Source organism: Pongo pygmaeus, chromosome 20 (genome assembly GCF_028885625.2).
Source record: "Pongo pygmaeus isolate AG05252 chromosome 20, NHGRI_mPonPyg2-v2.0_pri, whole genome shotgun sequence".
Lineage (NCBI taxonomy): Eukaryota > Metazoa > Chordata > Mammalia > Primates > Hominidae > Pongo > Pongo pygmaeus.
The window spans coordinates 3,901,327-3,927,230 of NC_072393.2; the positions used below are offsets into that span (position 1 = coordinate 3,901,327).

The window sequence follows — 25,904 nt, forward strand, 5'->3', positions numbered from 1 at the left end:
GCGTCTGGGCCCGTCGAGCGTGCACCGCGCTGCGCTGCAAGGCGCCTCACTGTACGCACTGGCGGCCGTTGCGGCGGAGCAACCATCCCCTGCCCGACGCCGCCGGGAGTCTGGAGATGCACCTGGCGGCCGCCGCGCGCAGGAAGCCACGGCACCTAGCTGCATTGTTGTCGCTGCCACCGCCCCCTCTCGCCTTCCCTCCCTAGAGGCAACCCAGCACCCGTCCCCACCTGCGCAGGGCTAGTACCACTTTAAGGAGTCAGACGCCGCCAGGGGTAGGCGTGGTCGCCGCGAGCGAGAGGAGAAGGGGGGAGGGGCCGGTGTAGGGCGGACCTGATTGGCCGGAGGCCCGGGCGGTGGCCGCGCGCGCCTGCGCAGGAGGCAGCAGCGGGCACCGGCGGCGGGAGGAGCGCGCGCGGGTGCTAATTGGCCCGGGTGGGGGCCCCGCCCGCGAGTGGTGAGTGGTCACGTGACGCGACGGCTGGGGGCTCCCGGCGCGGGGGACGCTGGTGGCCAAGATGGCGGCGGAGCTGGTGGAGGCCAAAGTGAGTGAGCGGTGGCGGCGCCGGCCGGGGCAAGTGGGCGAGAGGGCGGGGGCCGGGCCGCGGGTCGAGGTCTGCGCCTTCTGTCCGGGGCCCCACAGCGCGGCCGGCCCGCGGCTCGCCGTCCCGGCCCCCAGACCCCGACCCCAGGTCTCAGAGTGAGGGCGGGGGGCGGGGAGGCCGGGGGCGGGGCCCTCCTGCCTCACCCAGGTCTTCGCGCCGGGGGTCGCTCCCCCGGCCTCGGGCAGGGTCTCCCCACCCAGCCCGAGCCCTTAGGGTCCCGGTCCCTGAGCGCCAGGCCAGGGCCGCGCCTCCCGGGTGAGGCACTGTCCCGCCGGGATGCGGGACGTGTTGAGCTACTCGTTGCCTTCTTGGTTCCGAGCCGGGGTCCTTGCTCTTTGGCTGGTGTTGGGGGGGGGAGTGTCTGCTCCTCCCCGCCCACAGGGCTCCCAGGACTGCTATCTGGGTCTCGTCCCCGCCCAACAGGCCAGGCTGGGATTTGCGAGTCTCCTGCTCGGAAGGGTCCCCTGAGTCCTGGATAGTGTCCTGCCACAGTCCAGGTGGAGGAGTCAGGGCCCTGAGACCACCCCCAAGACACAGCACGTCCTCTTGGGGTCTGGAGTCCAGGCTCGGGCTTGAGCTCCTCTTCAGCTCCTGCATTGGTCCCAGAACCCCGCCCCCTTCCCGACACCGTCTCTCACACGCCGGAGTGGGCGCTGGGGGAAGGCTGGTCCCTCCCTTTCCCTCCCCGTAGGATGGAGTCCTGACTACTCTTCTTGGTCACAGACCTTTCTTATTCTCCTTTTTTTATCTTAAATCCTGGACTGTGCTTTGGTCCTACCTCGTTCCCCTCGGGACAGAATCTGAGGCTACTGATTCTACTTCGGGGGGCTCTAAACCTCACCTGTGCAGCATCAGATACTGTCCTCAAACCTTGGCTGCTTCTCCTATTTTCTGCTCTTGAGCGAGTCTACTTCTTAGGTCAGACACCCACCCTCCTTACACAGCCCCCAGAACTTTTATGAACCCCAACTTTGGTTTCTAAGGTCCCCTCTCTTTCTGCCTATTCTCTTTTGTTGATCTCTGGAGGGTCCCCAATGGATCCAAGGCTGGCCTCTTTAGAATAACTTCTGCTGCTGCTCTGTTATACTCTGAGTCCTGTCCAGGTCCCATGTCCCATAGATACCATCTCCTAGCTTGGAACCACTTTTAATCATCCTGGGATTGAGCTCAGAGTATCCCCATTCCAGGGGATGTACCTTTTTGTAGATGCCTACCTAGAGCTGAGGGTCTAAAACCCTTAGAAGTGCCCGCAAGGCCACGGCTTCCGGGGAGGTTAGGGGACCTCTCCCTCCCCCATCCCCCTTCACATTTTCCCTCCCCACGATCCTGACCTGTACATATTTTCTTCTCCGTCCTCTCACATTACTCACTGGGATCTGAAAACGCAGCGCTCAGGGCTCTGTGATTATAGCATATACTTCTCTTCACCTCCCAGCCCTACACCCCTGCGCACACTTCTGCCCCTCTCTAGAGTTTTGAAAAGTGGAGACTCGCCCTGGAGATGTGGAGGGCTGAACTCTGTAAACCCAAAGTGGCAGGCTCTGGGCTTGAAGTGTCCTGGAGTCCTGAAATGTAACCTCCTGTTTCGGGGCTTGGAGCTGTGACCCTGGACCCCACCCCCACCCTGGCTGAGGGCAGGGTCTGCACTCTTTTGTACCATCCAGGCCTTGAAATATGATCTGATGAACTTTCCTTGACCCTCTGGTGGCTGGGCCCCCCCACCCCAATTAAATCAAGTTGACCCGTCTTTCAGATTCTCTAAACCGTGAGCCTCCATTCAAGGGGGCCCGGACCCTGGGGAACCTTCTTTCTCCTTGAGTCTGTTGCTACCCCTCCAAGTACCTTAAATGTCATTGAAACATCCCCTTCTTTACAGGGGCCTTCCCCAGCCTGTCATATTCATGGCTGCAGGTTCTGTCTTTTGGGGTGCATCACAGACTGCTCAGAGGGGCGAATGTTTGGGGCTTGTTGGTGAACTTTGAAATCTGAGACTCTCAGCTTAAGGCCTGGAGGCAGGTTTGGGGCAGGGGTGTCTGTGAGCTCCCTGAAATAGTCCACAGCGTTTCGTACAGATCTCCGCTTTCCTGGAGAGAGGCGCCTTCCTGAGCTACCCCCGGTGCTCCAAGGGGCCTGTGCTGGAGGAAAGGTTCAGCGCAGCTGCTGTGTCTCGGCTGATGTCTCCCCACGCGACTTCCAGGCAAGCCTGGAGTTGAAACTCTGGAAGCTGCTGGGGCCTGGCGCTGTTTATAAACACAGCTCTGACGGCAAGCAGGTCAGCTTGAAACCAGGGCAGGAAGTGATCTTGGGGCGTTTGGGGCTTCTTCCTGAATGCTTGTCCCCCCCGCACTCCCTTCAGTGTCAAGGGCAGGCTCCTCCGAGGTGGCAGCTGCCAGGAAATCTGAGTCGTGAACATATGGCCGCCTAAGGGGTGTGCTCCGGGAAGCGGGAGCTGCGGCTCCACTGTCCAGCCTGGGCGGGGCAGGGGCTCCCAGGGTGTGAGGATGTCAGCAGGTTCCCCAGCCCACCTGCCTTTGGCCAGGCTGCCAGTGTGAAGGGTCCACATGACATCGTCTCTCCCTGCTAAGGCCTTGGGCCGCTTCCAGAAGAAACATCTTGTCCGCAAGCCTTTTTGTTTTCTGCACAAGGTAGGAAGTCAGGCCAAGGGAGATGAGGCATTTTTGTTTTCAAAGCATTCCTGACTCTCAGGCCCAGCAGAGCACGCAGGTCCCCATAGCCAGTGTGCTGGTGAGTGAGGGTCCCCGGGGCAGTGGACGGGAACACCCTTGGGAGGCCAGGGGCCTTAGGGGCCGATGCCAGTCCCACGCATGTACTAGGGAGGCTCTGGGCTAGCCGCTTCCCTCTGTGAGCCTCGGTTTCCTCACCTACACGATGGGTGTGGTCATTGTGAAATCAGCGACACAGGCCTTGCTGGTGCCTGGTAGCGAGCAGACGCTGGCATCCCGATTCTTTACAGTCACGGGGCCGCGCAGCCGTGATATGGGAAGACGCTTCTCCCAAGGCTCTTCGGGCAGGGCTGGGCCGCCCGCACGTGTGTCCTTGTTGTTTTGAGCCTGGACAGCCTCTCCGTCTCCAACAGGACCCTGGCCCGATACAGCTGGAAGAAATCAGAGCTGACAGATGAGGACCCGACAGCGGGCCCTGGCTGCTGCAGCCTTGGTGCTGAAATGTGCGGCTAGGCTCCTGGCCTCACCCTGGGGCAGCCGGGAACCGGAAACCCCAGCGCCTCCTGGCACGGAGGCTGCAGTTTACACACCCCAGTGGGACTGCCTCTGGCTTCGACCCTCAGGGTCTTTCGAGTGGAGTTTGAATGGTTTATTGGTTTCTTCGGGTACCCGCCAGCTTTCCTTACCACCCTTGACGCTTGAGCTTTTTCCCCATTCCTCCTAGAAGCTGTTGTTTCCCACCACATCTCATTCATCCCAGGCCAGCTTCAGGGCTGAGGGTGGGTGGCCCCAAAACCCTGCCAGCCCATCCCTCGAGGACACCTGGCTTCTGCAGCCTGTTGGGGAGCCTTCCTTCCCCTTCAGGGTCCTACCCCTCATGGAGGGCAGGCCACTGCCAGGCTACCCCACATCAAACACTAGGGTCAGCTGGGCTCTGCTGTTTGGTTTAATTTCGCTGGAGAGGCCCGGCCAGGCGATGAGGGCCAGGTCCTGCCAAGCCTCATTTGTCACTTTGACCCAGGTCCCACAACAGCCCCTGTGGCTGCTACCTTCCCCTTGGACTGGTTCCCCAGGGACTCAGGGCAATGTGTGGAGATGTGTTTGGTTGTCATGAACTGTGTTTAGCACCACACAGTGCCCAGGACGGCCCCAGTGTCCACAGGGCCGAGGGGGAGAAACCCCACCTGGGATGATCGGCAGATGTTTCGGAGGCCCCCACAGGCCCAGCCCTATGTTGACATCCAGGGAGTAGTGTGGCAGCAAGAACCGCCCCTGGCTTCAGAGCCAGGCCTGGGTTTGAATCTTGGCACTGCCACCTCTGAGCCGACAGTTTCTCATTTGTGACAGAGCTCACACACCAGCCTAGCAGGGGTGCTTTAAGGATCAGAGTTAAATATATAATCACATGACCGGCTTGGTTCCCGGCAGGTGATTAGTACTAAGTAAACTGTGGCTACCGTTGGCGAGACCGAAGGGAAAACATATCTGTGGCTGACATGGGTTGAGCACCCGCCCAGCCAGTGCTTTATGTCGTTATCCTCCTGACGAAGAGACTGAGGGTCAGAGAGGTACTTGGTGTTTGCCGGCAAGGCACTGGCAGAGGCTGTTTACAAGTAAAGCACAATTGCCAGTTCCTGCCCTGGGGATGCTTTCAGGCTGAAGACAGGGAAAGAGAACTAAAATAGAAGTGGGGCCTAGTCAGAGGCGCTTTTTCCGCGTTGGCGATGCTGGGGAAAGTTTGATGAGGAGGAGGGAGGGGGCAGGGCTTTGCTGGGAGGGGGCACCGTAGGGGCAGGGCACTCCACCAGCCCCAGCCAAGGCTGGCGCTTCCTGGCGAGTGGGTGTCTTTCACGGTCCCCGCATCAGGGCCTGGCCTCCACGGAGTCCCCTGCCTCGCAGCTGCGTCCTCTGAGTGTGTGTGTGCTTGCTCCTCCTCAGAACATGGTGATGAGTTTTCGAGTCTCCGACCTTCAGATGCTCCTGGGTTTCGTGGGCCGGAGTAAGAGCGGACTGAAGCACGAGCTAGTCACCAGGGCCCTCCAGCTGGTGCAGTTTGACTGTAGCCCTGAGCTGTTCAAGAAGATCAAGGAGCTGTACGAGACCCGCTACGCCAAGAAGAACTCGGAGCCTGCCCCACAGCCACATCGGCCCCTGGACCCCCTGACCATGCACTCCACCTACGACCGGGCCGGCGCGGTGCCCAGGACTCCACTGGCAGGCCCCAATATTGACTACCCCGTGCTCTACGGAAAGTACTTAAACGGACTGGGACGGTTGCCCGCCAAGACCCTCAAGCCAGAAGTCCGCCTGGTGAAGCTGCCGTTCTTTAATATGCTGGACGAGCTGCTGAAGCCCACCGAATTAGGTGAGTGGTCACCCCAGGGAGGCTGCGACTGGAGGCTTCACCTAGGCCCCGTCGCCTAGCCCAGCCCAACCCAGCCCAGCCACACAGCCGACTTCGAGTGATGTTCTCTGTGGCACAGCCAGGGCGGGGAGCCACGGTGGCCAGGGGTGTCCTTCCTCGGAAGCAAAGGGACCATCTTTGATATTGGTCACCCCTTGCTGTGTTACAAGTTACCCCAAAATGGAGCCACTGGAAGCAGTGGGCGTCTGTTAGCTCTCAGGAACCTGTGAGCTGTGTTGCGGGGCGTTGGGGCTTGGGGGCTCTCAGGAGGCTCAGTCAGGCTGGAGCCACCTCATCTGGAGGCTCGACCAGGGCTGGAGCAGCCACATCCTTGTGTGGTGGCTGGCAGGCCTCAGCTCCTCTCCGGCTTTTGGCCACAGTCCCCAGGTCCTCATGGTGTGGACTCCTGCACGAGTTGCCTGGGCGTCCTCAGCCTGGTGGCTCCCTCACCCTAGGGTAGCGAGTGTGCACCTCCAAGCTGGGAGCTGGAGCCCTTTTTATAACCCAACCTCGGACACGCCTCGCCATCTCTCCCACAGAGTCCATTGCTCACACAGACTCTGTGACACATGCAGGGACCACACCAGGCTGTGATTGCCAGGGCCAGGGGTGACTAGGGCCACCTGGGAGCCTGGTTTCCCTGCTTATTCCCCATGGAAAGGGGGCTGGCCAGTGGCATCCTTCCCCCAGGCTCTGGTTCCTCGCTGGCAGCCTGCAGGACTGGCCTTGGTCAGCGGGCTCAGGTCACTGCCAGGCTGTGTGCACCGGGTGTGCTGGGGGTTCAGGGCAATCCCAGGCGGAGGAGGGGTGCTGGGCTCCACGCTTCTCTCTCTCGTGTCTTTGTCTGCAAGCACTGACTGAGCAGGAACTGTGTGTCAGGACCTCATAGCCCACAGCAGTGTGGACAGGCCCCTGATGCCTCCCTAGCAGCCGTGACCATTCAGGCTGCAGATGGGTATTGAGCCCAGTCTCTGCCTCAGCCATAGCTCTGAGCTCAGGGCCAGGGAGGCCTGAGCAGCCCCAGCCCCCAGGGCAGAGAGAGTGTGCAGCCTCTGGGACTCCCAGATAGGGAGCGGAACGTCCTGGGCCTTTTGCGGACCTGTGCCTCGAGGCGCTCAGATATCACCAGGTCCTCTGTATGCCTGGAGGTCTCTCCGTCTCTTCTTGCTGCCTCCCCTCCCCTGCCCCCACTCTTTCCTTCGCACAGTAAACGTCGGAGCGCCTGCTGGGTGGGTGCGTGATGGGCACCAGGCGTGGGAATCAGGCCTCAGGACCAAGGCCATGAGGTTCAGAAGCCCTGTGCACGCCCCCTCCCACCCTGCTGACCCAGCAACCTGCCTGGCCCCTGCTGTGGCCTGAGGGCCCTTCTCTGGCATGCTTCAGTCCACTGGGTGCCAGCTGGCCCCCTCTCCCCTGCCCTGGGAAGCAGCATTGATGGGGGTAGGGGGAAGGGGAACTGGCCGCCTTTCCCCTCCCACCTACAGCCCTGAGACTTAGTGAGGTTAGGCTGGAGGGGCTGTGCTTCCAGGTGAGGATGGAGGAAGTGGAGGAGGGAGGAAGGTGCTGTCGGTGGTTCCTGCGGCAGCCGAGGCTCCTCCCTCCAGCCTGAGGCTCCGCCTTCCAAGTGAGGCTCCGCCTCCACCTTTTTTCTCTTGCAGGAGGTGTCTAGCAGCAGCCTCCTGGGGAGCAGGTTGGCCCAGCGGCACCTGTCCTGGGGGACTCAGGGCCTTGGCCTGAGTTCCATTGGACTGACTTTCCCAGCCTTTGCGCTCTCTTGAGGGAAGCGGTTACCTCTGCCAGGTTCTTGGGCAGAGCTAGCTGTCTCTGAAGGTTGGGCCTTGGGAAGGACCTGCATCACAGGGAGACTGGGCTTTCCTGGGAGCGGCAGGGCAGGTTTGGTCCAGGGCGGGGGACGGGGCTGACCAGCTTCCTTCCTGCACGGGGACCAGTAGCTCCGTCCCACAATACATCGCTGTGCCCTGAGCCAACAGGGACCCCGGTCACCTGATCTCCGGGAGAGCCTGCTCCCCTGTCTACACCAGTGTGGCTGTGCTGGCGGCTCAGAACAAAGAGGCCATCCCCACCCTGCCTCTCTTTCCCACTGGCTCCCTCTCCATCTCAGGCGCCAGGTGAACCTCCTTTCCTGAATTCCGTGCTCTTGGGGGACCCCCTGGGGGCCGCCTCGGTCCTCAGAGGTTTCCTGGAGAATAGACCCTGGCCCCGAAGCAGTGGTCCCCATGGTTTTAGGACCTGAGATGCCATCCGTCCGCCCTGACCCTGGGCTGTGTCGCTCCCCAGGGTGTACTCTGTGGTGCTGGCCTTGCCCGGGGGCCACCTCCGGAGGACCCAGTTCCACCGGCTTCTCCCTCGCTCCCGCCTCTGGCTGTGACCCACCGTGCAGTGTGAGGCCCACTGCTCTTGGTCTGTTTCCCCGGAATAGCCGCCGGCCGGCTCCAGGATGGAGACCGCGCCAGGCGGACAGGAGCCATAAATCACGCGGCGCGGAATGCTGGGCTGGGGGAGGGGGTGACAGAGCCGCAGAGCAGGCTGCAGGGGCCTCAGGCTGTAGATGATCAGCTCCAGTGGGAGGTGCTGTGTGTGGGGATGGGGCTGGCACCCAGAACAGTGCGGAGAACGGCCCAAGGTCGCACAGCGGCCTGCCTTCCCTCCTCCCGAGCCGACTGGGTCCTGCTCCAGAGCAGAGGCTCTGGCCTGGACCTCGTGCAGGCTGGGAACCCTGTCCTGCCTCTCAGCAAGGAAGCCTGCTCCACCCCTTCCCAGCCTGTGCCACCTGGGGAGTCTGGCTAGGGGCCTGACCCTCCTGTCGGGGTACTTGGGAAGAGAGGCTGTCAGGAGATGTGGGGCGGAAGGAAGGACACATGCTGGCCGGGCACAGAGCTGCTCCTCTAGGGCCTTGGCTCGCAGCGGGCACCCCAAGGAATCTGCCTGCCCGCCCACCTGCTGTGCAGAGTGGAGCCCCTGTCACCATGGTTCCAGATGCCCCCAGAGGCAGATAGCCCTGGCACCAGCCAAGAGCCGCCGGTCTGCTGTGCTGTGTATAGGCATGTGCGCCCTTCAGCCTCTGAAGCCCTTGGGCCAGCATTGCCCAGGCCACAGCAAGGTAGCATGGTCCCTGCTCAGGTGCAGCACAGAAGTGCCAGGTGATAAGTCTCATGGCAGACAGAGGGCTTTCAGGGGCAGCTGTCAGTAGCAGGAGCCATTTACTCTACATTTGTGAGGAGGTAGCAGTCAGGAAGGCTTCCTGGAGGCAGCAGCATTCCAGTCCAGACCCGACGGTGACTCTCAAGAAGCCAGGCAGAGAGGAGGGGGCAGGGGAGCGTATTCCAGGCAGAGGGCAGCGAGGGCAGAGGCTGATGGCCAGAGAGGGCTCATTCATGGGGCTGAATGGCGTCCATTGTGGCCAGAATGTGGTGCGCCCAGGAGGAGGGACGCAGTAGCCTGGGCGCGGGCGGTAGAGGCTGGAACCCGAGAATGGTGGGCCCGGGGAAGGCTGGGGGCTACCCTCCTTGCCCTGAGGGCTGCAGCGCCCCTGAGGTTCTGGTATGATTTTTGGGGTCAGTGAGGAAACTGAAGTCCAGGAGGCAAGTGGCTGTCTGCCTTCCACAGCCAGGCCTGCTGCCCGCCCAGGCCCACCATCTGTCTGTCTGCATACTGGGGGCCTGGATGGGCATGGAGCGTCCTGTGTCGCTGTCCCATGTGTGGGGTAGTCTGACCCACTCAGCCCCCTGGCACTTCCCATACCTGTGGTTGGGGAACAGGGGGACTCTGCCAGCTCTGCCCTAGGTCTTGGCCTTCAGGTTGAAGAGGAGGGATGGGCCCACCGCTACCAGATGGGGGGCTTCCGGCAGCCACCCCCATGTCCTGCTAGTCCTTCTCCCATCCCCTGTCGCCCCCTGCCCTGCCCAGCCCAGCCCAGCTCCCCAACCTGCCCACTGGCTGCAGCCTCCTGCTCTGCTTTCTGCCCACTGGTCCCCCTCCCATGGCAGCCCGTGAATGTTCTCACTGATGGGTAGAGTGGTCAACATCACCCCTGTGCCTAGCCAGGGGCACCTATTCCCCGCCCCTCCAGGACAGTGCCCCCTGTGTCCCTCATACCTGACTATGCTGCCTCTGCTCTTGATCTGGGGGACCTGGGGTGGGGAATCAGTGCTGGTAGCTCTTAGCTGGACAGGGTGGGTCCGGGAGTTAGAGAACTTGTATGTGCCAGGGAGGGGACAGCCTGGGGAGGGGGCCAGCACACGGGCCAGCTGGAGGGGGAATGGTCCCATCCGATCAACTTTTTTTGTTTGTTTGTTTGTTTGTTTTTTTGAGATGGAGTCTGACTGTCGCCTGTGCTGGAGTGCAGTGGTGCGATCTTGGCTCACTACAGCCTCCTGGCTTCAAGCGATTCTCCTGCCTCAGCCTCCCAAGTAACTGAGATTACAGGCACGCACCACCACACCCAGCTAATTTTATGTACTTTTAGTAGAGACGAGGTTTCACCATCTTGGCCAGGCTAGTCTTGAACTACTGACCTCAGGTGATCCACCCACCTTGGCCTCCCAAAGTGTTGGGGTTACAGGCGTGAGCCACTGCGCCCAGTCTAATTTTTTGTATTTTTAATGGAGACGGGGTTTTGTCATGTTGACGAGGCTTGTCTTGAATTCCTAACCTCAAGTGATCCACCTGCCTCGGCCTCCCAAAGTGCTGGGATTATAGGCGTGAGCCACCAGGCCGGGCCCCGATCAGCCTTTTAAAAACTGCCTGTGTTTCATTTCTATTTAAACTTGTACAATTATGCACTTGTCCTAGAAAACTGGAGTCAACAGCAGAGCAGTCCGGCCAGCGCCCTGCTGCCCAAGTGGGCCGCTTTGGTACACCGGGCCAGTGCTTGCCTCATTCTCCCTTTGCATATGTGATTGTAGGAATGTGTGGCTGTGTCCTGGCTGCTATTTTATAACCACCCCCCATACTGTGAGCATCTGCTCACAGCGTTAAATATTCATCGTCAGCAGCATCTCGTGAGGCTCCCTGGCAGCCTTGGGTGGAGCCAACGTCTGGGCCCTTCTTGTTGGGCTCTTGGATTGGGCCCAGGGGCTGCTTTTCGTGCCCGGGCTGGAGGGCCTGGCCGAGCACTGCATCCCAGAACCGGCTCTGCCTGGCAGGGCCCCTGTGGTCACCCGATCTTGCACCTGGCCCCAAAGGTGCATCTGGTTCAGTGGTGCCCGTGCCTTGGTCCTGTGGCCCTTGGATGCTGGGCAGCCCAGGAAACCATCTCCTCCTCAGGGAACTTCATGCTTCAGTGGCCCAACAAGAAGGAGCAGCAGAGTGATGTAGGGAAACTGAGTCGATCCTTGGGAGGAGAAGGTTTGGAGAAAAGTGAGGTGGTGGGGGGTGCGGTTTTTAAATGAGGTGCTCAGCGAAGGCTTTCCTTCTGGTGACATTTGTACAGAGACAAATATAGGGCCATGAGGCTGGTCGGGGGAGGAAGGTTCCAGAAGAGGGAATGGCAGGTGCGGAGGCCCTGAGGCAGCATGGCTGGTGGGGCCCAAACAGGAGGCCAGGGTGGTGGCCGTGTGTGCGCCAGGGTGTGTGTGGCCCTGAGCAGGGGTGCTGAGGGTCAGGGGTCTCCTGCGGAGCCAGCCCAGGGAGCGGGCTCTGGCTGCTGAGACCAGCAGAGCTGGGGGCAGGCGTCTGCACCGGGTGGGATTTGAAAACAGAGGTGACAGGACTGGCTGAGGGAGTTGATGTTTGCAGGACAGCAGAGACGGGGGCTTCATGGATGCCACCTGGGTTTCTGGCCCCAAACAGCTGACCCCGAGGGCAGAAGGGCAGGTTTGAGGGAGACCCCACAGCCCCTTCCCCAGCATGGGGGGGCCGGGTGTTTGGGGGGATCCGTGAGTGGCCCGGGGCCAGTGGCACAGCAGAGCAGTCAGAGCACAGGGCACCTCCTGGGCCCCCAGCAGAGAAGCACAGCCCGGTCTCCCCCAGAGGGAGGAGCCCTCCCAGGGCAGGGACCCCAGAGTCTTGTTCTTCAATGACTGGGCCCTGTCTGCCCCGGTCATGGGCTGGCAACGATCCCTGGCCAGCTGGGTGGCTCCCTTGCTGCCTGGTGGGGACCTTCCCTTCTTCCCTACCTCCTCCTGAGACACTGAGGGCTGGGGTGTCTGTGTTTTCACCTCCAACCCAGCCTGGAAGCTCAAGGCCCAGCTCAGGTGTCGGCTTCTGTGTGGCCTCCCTGCCTATGAACCATTGCTCCCCTGGCACTCAGGGCAGACCTGGGCGCGTCTGCAGGTGGCCTGTGTGCTCCCCTCCCAATTAGGCAGCCTTCCTCAGGGGCCCAGCCGGGACTCCACAGCCCATCACCTCTGCAGAGACTGGCTGTGCCTTCAGCATATAAATGGGAACCGGCTGTGGCAGCACCCTCTTCCTGAGGGCCAGCCACAGACCCGGCACCGGTCCCCGAAGAAACGGGTCAGCATGGGCCGGACATGCAGGCTCAAGCCACAGAGGCCCTGGCAGGGCTGGGAGCCGAGCCCAGGGAGTCTGGCCTTTTTTTTTTTTTTTTTTTTTTTGAAGTGGAGTCTCACTCTGTCGCCCAGGCTGGAGTGCAGTGGCGGGATCTTAGCTCACTGCAAGCTCTGCCTCCCGGGTTCACGCCATTCTCCTGCCTCAGCCTCCCAAGTAGCTGGGACCACAGGCACCTGCCACCATGCCTGGCTAATTTTTTGTATTTTTAGTAGAGACGGGGTTTCACCGTGTTAGCCAGGATGGTCTCAATCTCCTGACCTCATGATCCGCCTGCCTCGGCCTCCCAAAGTGCTGGGATTACAGGCGTGAGCTACCGCGCCCGGCTTCTCGTGGGTTTTGATTGAGAGAGTTCCAAGATAGTGCCGGTAGTTGAGGTCCGATCCCACGGCTCCGGTTCTTGTAAAGGCCCTGTCGTGGGTGCAGGCCACACCACTGTGTGCACTGCCGTCCTGGGAGCACCTGGGAGCACAGACATAGCCTGCGAAGCTGATGAGCTCCAGCCTTTACCAGGGGCAGTTCTCCATCCGTGTTCTAAAGGGCTTGCCTGTCATCTCGTCATCTCGTCTCCTGGCCGCTCCAAGGTTGCCATTGTGGCCAGATTCTCGCTCCCCCACACTCCTCCGATATTTTTTACACTTATAAACAAATAGGTGTTTACTCAGATGCCTTCCCTTCATTTTCATTACACAAGCAATAGCAGGACGTGCACGCTGCTCAGCGTTTTGCTTTGTATCTAAATATATTTTTTAATGTAGACACAGTCTTGCTATGTTGCCCAGGCTGGTCTCGAACTTCTGAGCCCAAGCAATCCTCCCACCTCAGCCTCCTAAGTAGCGGGAATGACAGCTGCACACCAGCACACCTGGCTCAGGCTTATTTAAAAACTTTCTTCAGAGACAAGGTCTCACTATGTTGCCCGGGCTGGTCTCCAACTCCTGTGCTAAAGCGGTGCTCCTACCTTGGCCTCCTGAAGTGTTGGGATTACAGGCATGAGAGCCGCTGTGGCCGGCCTGCAAGTTTCTTTGAACACGTTTCCATTTATTGAGGGAAAATACTTTGCAGTGGGATTCCTGGGTGATAGGGTAGGTCTGTGCTTACCTTTATAAGGGCAGTTTCCCAGAGTGATTGTACTGTCTTATAACCCCACCAGCAGAGAGTTCTGATTGCTCTACACCTTCACCACCTCTTAGAATTGCCAGTCTTTTCATTTTAGCCATGCTAGTGGATGTGTAGAGAGGTATTTTATTTTATTTTACCTCATTTTATATTATTGATACGGAGCCTCACTCTGTCACCCAGGCTGGAGTGCAGTTATGCAATCTCGGCTCACTGCAACCTCCGCCTTCTGGGTTTAAGCGATTCTCCTCAGCCTCCCGAGTAGCTGGGATTACAGGTGTGTGTCACCATGCCTGGCTAATTTTTGTAGTTTTAGTAGAGATGGGGTTACCATATTGTCCAGGCTGGTCTTGAACTCCTGACCTCAAGTGATCCACCCGCCTCGCCTCCACAGTGCTGGGATTCCAGGCATGAGCCACCGCACCTGGCCTGGGTGTGTAGAGAGGATTTAAACCCGCCTTGGATTTCTACACAAATTGCAGGGGCCTGAAATACTGGCTGATATTTTGTGGAGGATTTTACATCTGTGTTCATGAGGGGTATTTATTGGTAATTTTCCTTCCTTGACGCTGAGTTGTGAGGTTCTGGTATCAGAGTTATGCTGGCGTTGTAAAATAAGAAGTATTCTTTCCTTCTCTGTTTTTTGAAAGAGTTTATGTACAGTTTATGTGGTTTCTTTCCAAAACGTTTTATAGAATTCACCAGTATGGACCTGCAATTTCTTTTTCTTTTTTTTGAGATGGGGTCTGGTTCTGTTGCCCAGGCTGGAGTGCAGTGGCACGATCATGGCTCACTGCAGCCTCCCCTTCCTGGGTTCAAGCAATCCTCCTGCCTCAGCCTCCAAAGTAGCTGGGACTACAGATGGTGCGCACCTCCTCACCTGGCTAATTTAAAAATTTTTTGTAGAGACAAGGTCTCACTTTGTTGCCCAGGCTGGCCTCAAACTCCTGGGCTCAAGCGATCTGCCCACCTCAGCCCCCAAAGTGCTGGGATTACGGGCATGAACCACTACGCCCAATCTGGACCTGCAGTCTTCAGAAAAGGTTTTAATTATGGATCCAAATTCCTTAACAGGTAAAGAGCTTTTCAAACTTCCTGTATCTTTTGGTACCCGTTTTCGTAATTTGCATCTTTGGGAGAATTTGTCCATGTCGCTAAGTTGTCAGATTCATTGGTATAAAGTTTCACCTTTTATTCCCCTATTGAACTGAAAAGCTGTAGGGTCTGCACTATTGTTCTTTCATTTCTGATATTGGTAGTTTGTGTTCTCACTGTCTTTTTATTGTTCAGCTAGAGTTTTGTTTGTTTGTTTTCTTGTTGTTGTTGTTTTTGGTTTTGTTTTTTTTTTTTGAGACAGAGTCTCGCTCTGTAGCCCAGGCTGCAGTGCAGTGGCACGATCTTGGCTCACTGCAAGCTCCGCCTCCCTTGTAGCTGGGACTACAGGCGCCTGCCACTACGCCTGGCTAATTTTTTGTATTTTTAGTAGAGATGGGGTTTCACCGTGTTAGCCAGGATGGTCTCGATCTCCTGACCTCGTGATCCACCCGCCTCGGCCTCCCAAAGTGCTGGGATTACAGGCGTGAGCCACCGTGCACGGCCGTTTGTTTTTGTTTTTGTTTTTGTTTTTTTGGGTTTTTTTTTGGAAACAGTCTCGCTCTGTCGCCCAGGCAGTGGTGTGATCTCCACTCACTGCAACCTCTGCCTCTCAGCTTCAAACAATTCTCCTGCCTCAGCCTCCCAAGTAGCTGAGATTACAGGTGCCCGAACCACGCCTGGCTAATTTTTTTTTTTGAGACACCACACCCTGCTGTTTTTTTTAAGAGATGCGGCAGCCAGGCACCATGGCTCATATCTATAATCCCAGCACTTTGGGAGGCCGAGGCGGGCAGATCACCTGAGGTCGGGAGTTCGAGAGCAGCCTGGCCAACATGGAGAAACCCTGCCTCTACTAAAAATACAAAATTAGCCGTGCGTGGTGGCTCACGCCTGTAATCCCAGCTACTTTGGGAGGCTGAGGCAGGAGGATCGCTTGAACACAGGAGGTGGAGGTTGCGGTGAGCTGAGATTGTGCTATTGTACTCCAGCCTGGGCAACAAGAGTGAAACAAAGTCTCAAAAAAAAAAAAAAAAAATGGGGCTGGCTGGGCGCAGTGGCTCATGCCTGTAATCCCAGCATTTTGAGATTTTGAGATGGGCAGATCACCTGAGGTCACGAGTTCGAAACCAGCCTGGCCAACACGGCGAAATCCCATCTCTACTAAAAATACAAAAATTAGCTGGGCGTGGTGGCTATTCCGGAGGTTGAGGCAGGAGAATCGCTTAAACCCGGGAGACGGAGGTTGCAGTGAGCCAAGATCGTGCCATTGCACTCCAGCCTGGGCAACAGGGTAAGACTCCATTTCCAAAACAAAACAAAACAAACAAAAACCAATGTTTTCTGACTGCGCCTCTGCTTGTCAGTCCAGTTCTAAGTAAGAGGGTAGGGCCCAGGCTTATGAGCACCATGGCCTTCATCCCGTCAGTACCCCCGGCACCACCTCTGTCCAGGTGACGTGGCCACCCTGCAGGCATGAGGAGAGCAAGGGCCGGGTCCGGTTTGTGCTCAGGAGGGAGGAGGTATGGCAGTGTCCTGCTGGCCTGGCTGGGTCCAGCTCTCCCCGCCAGGCAGCTCGGCACTTTTCAGTTTTCCTAAGTAGACGCCTGCATCCCACAGGCTGCAAAGGTCACCCAGCTCTCTGAGTGGCCCTCAACAGGACACAGGCCGTGGTGAGCGGCCCCGAGAAGGGGACGGGCGGGAGTCCTCCCTCATCCTCCTTCCTGGGCGGCCCCCACCTCTGCCCCACATATCTGTCCGGCCAACTTCCCATTTCCTGTTTCCTGGTCTGAAGAGGCGCAGGCTGGGAAAAGCGACTGGGCTCGGGGGACCTGCCAGGGACCAGACATGCCCCTGACCCCGTGTTTGTCTTCAGTCCCACAGAACAACGAGAAGCTTCAGGAGAGCCCATGCATCTTCGCATTGACGCCAAGACAGGTGGAGTTGATCCGGAACTCCAGGTGTGCGGCACCTCCCCCAGCCCAGCACCCCGCCGCCCACCCACCCACTTTCTCCTGGGCTCACTGGGGATAGCTGGCAGCCACATCCACTGCAGACCTCGCTCGGGCTCAGTCCAGAACCGTGCTGCAAGGCAGTGGCCGGGTTTGCTTCCTTCCAGAAAACCCCATCCTGGGTCTCAGGTGCTGGGCTGTGTGCCCACTGCCTGTGCCCTGCAGCCCGCTAGAGAGAGGCGGACTCACTGTCCCCTTTTAACACGGTCTTGCCCTCCTGGGCCCATCCTGGGCATTGCAGGGTGCGGAGGAGGAGCATTCCTCGCCTCTACCCACTCCATGCCAAGAACACGCCCCTGTTGTGACAACCACGGATGTCCCCAGACATTGTCCAGTGTCCCCTAGGGCAGGATAACCCGGGCGAGACCTCCCTGGGTTAGGGGATTCCACATACCCCCAAGAGATTCTGCGTCCCATGATCCTCTGCCCTGCTGAGGTCCCAGAAGGCTGCATACATTGAAATCCACACCCTGAATTGGAGGGGGAGAAAGGAGTTGAATCGCAGGAGCTGGGGGTCCCCGGTTTACACCGCCCGCCTTATCAGGAATTTATTCTGGTGTCCAGCATGAGCAGGAAGTTAAGTCAGGTGTTTTTTGTTTTTGTTTTTTTGAGACTCAGTGTGGCTCTTGTTATCCAGGCTTCCAGGCTGGAGTGCAGTGGCGCAATTTTGGCTTCCTGCAACCTCCACCTCCTGGATTCAAGCGATTCTCCTGCTTCAGCCTCCCAAGTAGCTGGGATTACAGGCGCCCGCTACCACGCCCGGCTAATCTTGTAATTTTAGTAGAGACGGGGTTTTGCCATGTTGGTCAGGCTGGTCTCGAACTCCTGACTCAGGTGATTCACCCACCTCAGCCTCCCAGAGTGCTGGGGTTACAGGCGTGAGCCACCGCGCCCGGCGGAAGTCAGGTTTTTTCCCAGTTATATAATGAACACGGGGTATCCCCCTCCGCACCGTGGATAGTGAGGTGGGATGGTTCCCTCGGTGGGGCCGTCCTGGGGACTGCAGGCTGCTGAGCAGCGTCCCTGGCCTCCACCTGCTCTGTGCCAGGAACACCCCTAACCCTGACAACCACAGATGTCCCCAGACACAGCCCGGTGTTGCCTGGGGCAGGGTCGCCCTCAGATGAGGACAGTCGAACTGTAGCAGGTGAGGGGCCAATGTGGCTGCCCTGCGCTCTGCTCCTCCCTCAGTCTCGCCAAGGCTGTCCTGCCTCCAGCTGAGACAGATTCCTGCTGGGCAGGATAATGGTGGGTGCTAGGCCCTCAGGACAGGGGAGGTAATTTGCCCAGGTCACCCCTGAGTCCATGGCAGGGCTGGGCTGGGCGCCTCCATTTAATGCCCGACTTCTCATGCCCAGCCGCTTCAGACCCACCGCCCCCACCTGCTGTGGGGCCAGGTTCCTGGGGCCTCCCAGCCTGGCCCTCACACCTAGTAAGGGTTCAGATCCAGCCGAGCCAGGCTTGGCCACGGAGGCCTCTCTGCCTGGGTGACACAAGGTGGCGACCTCGTCTTCCTCAGCCTCATCTTCCTTGTCTGTGTACCTGGGTCAGCACAGCCTCCACCTGCACTGGGTCCCTGCTGCAGGTGCTCAGAGCCAGCCACACAGTATAAAATCAGTTTGGGCTGGGCTCGGTGGCTCACAACTGTAATCCCAGCCCTTTGGGAGGGCGAGGCAGGTGGATCACGAGGTCAGAAGATCAAGACCATCTTGGCTAACACAGTGAAACCCCGTCTCTGCCAAACATACAAAAAAATTAGCTGGGTGTGGTGGCGGGCGCCTGTAGTCCCAGCTACTCGGGAGGCTGAGGCAGGAGAATGGCATGAACCCGGGAGGCGGAGCTTGCAGTGAGCCGAGATCCCGCCACTGCACTCCAGCCTGGACAACAAAGGGAGACTCCGTCTCAAAAAAAAAAAAAAAAAAAATGAGTTTGGTTTTCTCCTCAGAAAGCTTCTGGACATTTCTTTTTCTTTCTCTTTTTTTTTTTTTTTTTTTTGAGATGAAGTCACTCTGTCGCCAGGCTGGAGTGCAGTGGCGTGATGTCGGCTCACTGCAACTTCTGCCTCCCAGGTTCAAGCGATTCTCCTGACTCAGCCTCCCGAGTAGCTGGGACTACAGGTGCGCACCACCACGCCTGGCTAATTTTTGTGTTTTTAGTAGAGACAGGGTTTCACCATGTTGGCCAGGATGATCTCAATCTCTTGACCATGTGATCCACCCCACCTCTGCCTCCCAAAGTGCTGGGATTACAGGCATGAGCCACCCTGCCCATCCCACATTTCTTTTTCTTACGTTGAGATATGATTTGCATACCATAGAATATACAATTTTTAAGGGTGTCATCGAGTGGGTTCTTGTGGATCAGTAGGTAGCGCAGCTCCCACCACTGCCTAGTCTCAGAGCAGTTGTGTCTATCCCCAGCAGCTGCCACCCTTCATCCACTGGCCCCCACGCATCCCCTCCTGTCTGTAAATGGGCCTGTCCTGGACATTTCGTAGAAGTGGAATCACATACTGTGTGGCTTTCGTTTATTATTATTATTTGAGACAGAATCTCACTCTGTCGCCCAGGCTGGAGTGCAGTGTCGCGATCTCAGCTCACTGCAATCTCCGCCTCCCAGGTTCAAGTGATTCTCTTGCCCCAGACCTCTGAGTAGGTAGGATTACAGGCATGCACCACCACGCTCAGCTAATATTTGTTTTTTTTTTTTTTTTGAGACGGAGTCACGCTCTGACGCCCAGGCTGGAGTGCAGTGGCGTGATCTTGGCTCACTGCAAGCTCCGCCTCCTGGGTTCACACCATTCTCCTGCCTCAGCCTCCCGAGTAGCTGGGACTACAGGCGCCTGCCACCACGCCTGGCTGATTTTTTTTTTTTTTTTTTTGTATTTTTAGTAGAGACAGGGTTTCACCGTGATAGCCAGGAGGGTCTCGATCTCCTGGCCTTGTGATCCGCCCGCCTCGGCCTCCCCAAGTGCTGGGATTACAGGCGTGAACCACCGCGCCTGGCCTAATTTTTGTATTTTTAGTAGAGACGAGGTTTCACCATGTTGCCCAGGCTTGTCTCGAACTCCTGACCTCAGGTGACCCACCCACCTCCGCCTCCCAAAGTGCTGGGGTTACTGTCGTGAGCCACCTGCCTTGTGTGTCCTTTTGTGTCTGGCATCTCTCACTGGGCGGGACGTCCTCATGGTGCACCTGTGCCGAGGCCTGGGTCTGAGCCTGGCTCCTTTCCGTGACTGGGTCGCGTCCCGTGCGTGTTGGTCCTTCGGTCTATGGAAGGACACTCAGGATGCTGCTAGTTTGTGGCTGTCGTGGTCAGTTCTGCTGTGAACATCCACGGATGCGTCTTTGGGTAGATAGACTTTTTCCTCTTCTTCTGGGGGCGTTTCTTGTTAAAGTTTATCCTCAGGTGTTACTGGGTTTTTTTGTTTTTTTTTTTTTTTTTGGAGAGTGTTTCTCTTTGTTACCCAGGCTGGAGCGCAGTGGTGCAATCATAGCTCACTGCAGCCTCTGCCTCCATGGGTTCAGACGATCCTCCTGCCTCAGCCTCCAAGCAGCTGGGACCACAGGTGTGCACCACCACACCTGGATAATTTTTTGTATTTTTTGTAGAGACAGTTTCACCATATTGCACAGGCTGGTCTCGAATTCCTGGGCTCAAGAGCTCCGCCAGCCTTGACCTCCCAAACTGGGTGTTTTCTTGCCATTGTGAGCCAGCTGCTAGATTCTAGAATGCACGTTTTAGCTATGTTTCTTCGCAGGGAGAGGTACCTGGCTGCCCTCTCTGGTTCAGGGTTTTGCTGTGGATTCTTTTGCATTTTCCAGGGAGGCCAGCCCCTCTCCTAACCCCACAGCCACTCCTGTCTCACCCAGCCTGTACAAAAGAGTCCTGGGCCCCAGTTTCCCAGCTCTGGGGGAGGGAGCCTTGTGGGGTGGCGGTCTCCACCTTGTTGGGCGGGCTGGGGTCAAGCCCTCCTCACTCAGCTCTCCTTTCCTTTCCTCTGGTTTGCTCCACACCCACAGGGAACTGCAGCCCGGAGTTAAAGCCGTGCAGGTCGTCCTGAGGTATGCCCAGGTGTGCCCGCGACCCCAGGGCTGGACCCTCAGCCACCCACCCCTCCCCGCCCCCCAGTCCTGGCCCAGGCCCTTCTCAGTCTCCCCTGCTAACAGCGGAACCCAGCTCCCCTCGCCTGCTGTCTGTCCCTGTCTGGGGATACACCACCATCCGACCCCCACTCAGGCCACACCCGGGGGCCCCGATACCCCCCGTGTCACCTTCTCCAGTGCCCCCATCACTGCCGCCTGGCTCCCATTCATGTATCCCTGCAGCGGCCTAGCCCTTCCTGTGTGCCCCCTCCCCGCCCCATGGTCCCTGTTGTCGTTGCAGAATCTGTTACTCAGATACCAGCTGCCCTCAGGAGGACCAGTACCCGCCCAACATCGCTGTGAAGGTCAACCACAGCTACTGCTCAGTCCCGGTGAGCATGGCCCCACTGCGTCTGCTGCACGAGTTTGGGGGGCGTAGAGGGAGGGTAGGGACCGTTGGATTTCCCAGCCGCTCTTGGCTCGAGGCTGAGCAGCCCACCTGCTTGCAGGGCTACTACCCCTCCAATAAGCCCGGGGTGGAGCCCAAGAGGCCGTGCCGCCCCATCAACCTCACCCACCTCATGTACCTGTCCTCGGCCACCAACCGCATCACCGTCACCTGGGGGAACTATGGCAAGGTGAGTGCGTGCCCAGGTGCCCACCCTGCCCCCCAGCCCTGGCCCCGGCCTGCCAGCCCTGACCCCGCCCTTCTGTCCCCAGAGCTACTCGGTGGCCCTGTACCTGGTACGGCAGCTGACCTCGTCGGAGCTGCTGCAGAGGCTGAAGACCATTGGGGTGAAGCACCCGGAGCTGTGCAAGGCGCTGGGTGAGCAGCTCAGGCCACCTCGGCCGAGGGGTGCCGAGTCCACCCTGGAAACCTGCCCTGTGCTGGGTGAAGTGGGGGGCCCTACACCCGAAGGAGATCGATCAGGGGCCGCCTGTCACTCTGGGGGTCCATGGCCCCCCGGCTGTGGCTGGGGAGGTCTCTGGAGGATACGGATGGCAGAGGGGGCACTTGGCAGTGGGAGCTGCTGTGCAAAGGCTTGTAGGTCACACCTTGTGTTGCTGGCCCCAGGTGCCCCAGCCCACAGGGGTCCAAGCAGCAAAAGAGCTGGAGCCTCATTCCGGGACAGCACAGAGGCCAGGAGGGGTGAGAGGAGCACAGAGGGAGCTGTGGTCTAAGCAGCCCCTTCTGGTTGCCTCAGCGGGGCCAAGGGTGCTGCGGGACCTGGCGGGTCACGGACAGCGAGGGTCATGGAGGCGGTTGTTGTGGGAGGAAGATGGGCGGCGGCGGTCTGACCTCACATTGGTGAGGCCTCATTTAATCTTTTTTTTTTTTTAATTTTTTTTTTTAGAGAGTCAGGGTCTCGGGGAGATAGAGGTTGCAGTGAGCTGAGATTGCACCACTGCACTCCAGCCTGGGCTGCAGAGCAAAACTCCACCTCAAAAAAAAAAAAAAAAGAGTGTCTCGCTGTATCACCCAGGCTACAGTGCAGTGGTGGGATCGTGGCTCACTGCAGCCTCTAACTCGAGCTCAAGCCATCCTCCTGCCTCAGCCTCCTGAGTAGCTTGGGCCCACATGTGTTCACCATCACACCCAACTAATTTTTTTTTTTTTTGAGACAGAGTCTCACTCTGTTGCCCAGGCTGGAGTGCAATGGCGCGATCTCGGCTCACTGAAACCTCCACCTCCTGGGTTCAAGCAATTCTTCTGCCTCAGCCTCCTGAGTAGCTGGGATTACAGGCACGTGCCACCGTGCCTGGCTAATTTTTTTGTATTTTTAGTAGAGAAGGGGTTTCACTGTGTTAGCCAGGATGGTCTTGAGCTCCTGACCTTGTGATCCGCTCGCCTCGGCCTCCCAAAGTGCTGGGATTACAGGCGTGAGCCACCGCGCCCGGCCCCAACTAATTTTTTAATGTTTCGTAGAGATGGAATCTTGCTGTGTTGCCCAGGCTGGTCTTAAATTCCTGGGCTCAAGCAGTGCACCTGCCTCAATCTCCCAAAGTGCTGGGATTACAGTCTTGGCCACTTTCGCACCTGGTCTCTTTTGTACTTGTAACAATGAAAACAATTTTTTTTAAGTGACACGCAGAGCAATTTTAAAAGAAAGCCTGCCGGCAAGGCATGGTGACTGACGCCTGTAATCCCAGCACTTGGGGAGGCCAAGGCGGGTGGATCACGGGGTCAGGAGATCAACACCATCCTGGCTAATATGGTGAAACCCCATCTCTACTAAAAATACAAAAAATTAGCCAGGCATGGTGGCGGGCGCCTGTAGTCCCAGCTACTTGGGAGGCTGAGGCAGGAGAATGGCATGAACCCGGGAGGCGGAGCTTGCAGTGAGCCGAAATCGTGCCACTGCACTCCAGCCTGGGTCAGAGTGTGAGACTGAGACTCCGTCTCAAAAAAAATAAAAGCCTGCCAAGACTGGCAGGCGAATCAGTCCCCACCCCGAGCAGCCGCGCAGCACAAAGCCAGCATACAGCAGTTAGCCCTGCTTGGCGGCTGTGTGGCCTCAGAAAGTCGATGGCCTTCTCTGGTGGTCACTGTCTTCAGGAGAATAGATCTGAGCCATCTTGAAGGCACCTGGGCATCTCTCTGGACCCCACATGCTTGGGGCCCAGGCCTCAGTGGGCTCTGCAGGCCTGTCCTATGGAGAGGCTAGGCCTAACCTGGAGTCCTTTGGAGCTGGGAGTGGTGGTCGGGCGGGTGAGTGAGGACTGGGACCACCTGCCAGGCTGAGGAGAGGGCGGTTCTGGGCCACACCCACTTCCCGAATGGTGGCTGTTTTCAGGTGGAATCTGGGCACCACCCCAGCCCCTTGGCAGAATGTGGGCCAGAGGGTCTTCCAGCTGCCCCTCCTAGCTGCCCAGGCCCCTGTGCCCAGGCCAGAGAGTTCCACATGAGCACTGCCCTCCTGGCACAGCCAGGCCTGGGCCTCTGGTCCCTGTTCCTGACCACCAAAGGGCACCTCCTAGCCTGGGTGTCCAGAAGCCTGGAGCAGTGCTGGCACTGCCAGGGGCCTGCGAGCCCCATCGTGGTGAAGCCTCTTGTGCACTCCAGCCCCCCAAGTCAGGAAAGATACCCGGCAGCGCCCCCTCTGCAGAGCAGGACGTGGAGGGCGAGGGGTCCCTCCACGGAGTCTGGCATCCCTGGCCAGGCTCCTCCAGGCTCGGGGAGGGAGGGCCTGGCGATGTCCCCGTGTGACCAGTGGGGACACTGAGGCACAGAGTGGCAAAGTTAAGGTTCTGTGACCTGGGTTACCCCGCCCCACCTCCCTCTTCCCTCAAAGGGCCCTTTTTTCAACCCTCCCGCCGACCTTCCTTGACTGTGGGGACAATGGCCAACTTGAGGGAGGAGGCTGGGGCTGGGCAGGCCTCTTCTAGGCCCACAGGGTGGGTGCCGGGCTTAACTCCTCAGTGACCAGAGCCCTGCAGTGCTGGGGGCTGCGGGGTCAGGCTTCCTCTCTGAAGGGGTCTCCTGCCGCTTCCCACAGCCGGCCCCAGGCTCAGCCTTTCTGTCACTGGATTTCTTTCTTGCTGCACCTAGGAAGTCCTCACCTTTACCTCACTTGAACCCTTCCTGCTGTGCACGTCTCTCTGTACACGAAGGAGGGAGGGTTTGCTTTAAAATCAGAGGGGCACCTACATCCCCTCCTAGCTGCCCCTTTGCCAGGCGTGAGGGTCCACCTGGGCACCTGGTAGCCAAAGCTGGGATCCAGGGATGAAAACTCAGCTGAGGAGTGAGCGGCTGGGGCAGCCTTGGCTCAAGCAAGAGAGCTGCTGGGAGCCTGTGAGGGAGCCAGACCGTGTCGGCCAGCACGTGGCTGCCACCACGTCCCCACGGGAGAAGGGAGAGCCACTGCTCCACACACCGGCTCGGGGGGCTGGGTGGGGGTCAGAAAGGAGGAAGTGGCTCCCAAGCGGCCAGAGATAAGTGGTGGTTTAGGCCATAAGGCGTGGTAGGGGCATTTCCAGGCAGAGGAACGTCAGGACAGCTGGGGGGAGTGGGGGGGGCGCAGGCTGGCACCATCACTCTGGACCCCAAGTCAGTTGGGCAGGTGGCTTCCTGGAGGAAGCAACACTGGTCCACCAGGCAGCTGAGGGCCAAGTGGTGGATAGACAGGCCCTATGGGTTGTGGGCCAGGGTGGTCTGCCCCGCACGGCCCAGAGCTGGGGTCTCTCCTGAGCTACCCATGGATGGAGTTTAGCCGCATCCCAGAAGCATCAGGAGGGCAGCCAGGGTCCCTGCATGAGTTTCCTTCTGGCTGTGGGCCTGCTGCCTGTCGATGGGAGGGCGGCACCTGCCCCCAAGCCTTCATGTTTCACATATGTTTCCCCGTGTTCCGTGCAGCTTGCTGGCGGGCACCATCTTTTCCTTTAAAGCAGCAGCTACACTCCTGGCTGTGCGGGCTGCGTTGGGGCGGCGCTGGGGCTGGGCGGCAGCCGCTTCCTGGCTCACAGCCAGGAGGCCCCAGGATCCGTCTCCCAAAGGAGTCCCTGCCTCATTCCCCGCTGTGGCCTTGGGGATGGTGCTTCGGTGACAGAATGAAGTCACGGCAATGACCCTGTCGGTGGCTGTGTTGCATGAAACTTGCCAGAAAAGTCCCACGGGTCACAGCCCACGCAGGGTGGGGGGGGGGCCACGTAGGCCACCTCCATGTGGGGGCTTTGGCTGGGTCTGTGCTGTGCCCAGGTTGTGGTCAAATCTAATGGTGGTCGCCACCCGGCTTTCTCTGATCCGTCATGGCCCCGAGCTACACAGCGAAGCTCGGGACTCGTCAGGGGCCTGTTCTGGGAGGTGGACATCCGTGCTGGAGAGAACGCGAATCACAGCCCCACGCCCTGCTGTTCCCACCCTCCTGACGATGTCTTCCGTTCCCTCCCCACAGTCAAGGAGAAGCTGCGCCTTGATCCTGACAGCGAGATCGCCACCACCGGTGTGCGAGTGTCCCTCATCTGCCCGGTGAGTTGGGGCACAGCCCCCTCCTCGAGGCCCTCTACTGCGACCGTACTTCCTCCCTGGAGGCCCTGGGCCCGGGGCGGCTTGGCTGGGCCGCGAGCCTGCGGGGGCAAGGCTGGTCTTGGTCCCCTCCGTGTTCCTGAGGCATGAGTGATTGGAGCAAGCCACAGGATGGAGCTGGGGGTGAGGGGCACCGGGCAGGCGGGCACAACAGGAGGGGTGCCCTGCTCACGCAGCCCCTCCCCCACAGCTGGTGAAAATGCGGCTCTCTGTGCCCTGCCGGGCAGAGACCTGCGCCCACTTGCAGTGCTTCGACGCCGTCTTCTACCTGCAGATGAACGAGAAGAAGCCCACCTGGATGTGCCCCGTGTGTGACAAGCCAGCCCCCTACGACCAGCTCATCATTGATGGG

At 58.8% G+C, this 25,904-nt stretch overlaps 1 protein-coding gene across 1 annotated transcript in view; it reads left to right on the top strand.

Annotated features, from left to right (window-relative positions):
- The first annotated feature begins 364 nt into the window (after positions 1–364).
- PIAS4 (protein inhibitor of activated STAT 4) overlaps positions 365–25,904 on the top strand; it is a 34,845-nt gene continuing 9,305 nt past the window's right edge. The window contains exons 1-9 of the mRNA XM_054463156.2: positions 365–545; positions 5,228–5,654; positions 16,309–16,393; positions 20,467–20,508; positions 20,831–20,921; positions 21,039–21,167; positions 21,250–21,355; positions 25,422–25,495; positions 25,743–25,903. Coding sequence (XP_054319131.1) covers positions 519–545; positions 5,228–5,654; positions 16,309–16,393; positions 20,467–20,508; positions 20,831–20,921; positions 21,039–21,167; positions 21,250–21,355; positions 25,422–25,495; positions 25,743–25,903 — 1,142 coding nt within the window. The 5' untranslated portion in view covers positions 365–518. The remainder of the gene's footprint in view (positions 546–5,227; positions 5,655–16,308; positions 16,394–20,466; positions 20,509–20,830; positions 20,922–21,038; positions 21,168–21,249; positions 21,356–25,421; positions 25,496–25,742; position 25,904) is intronic.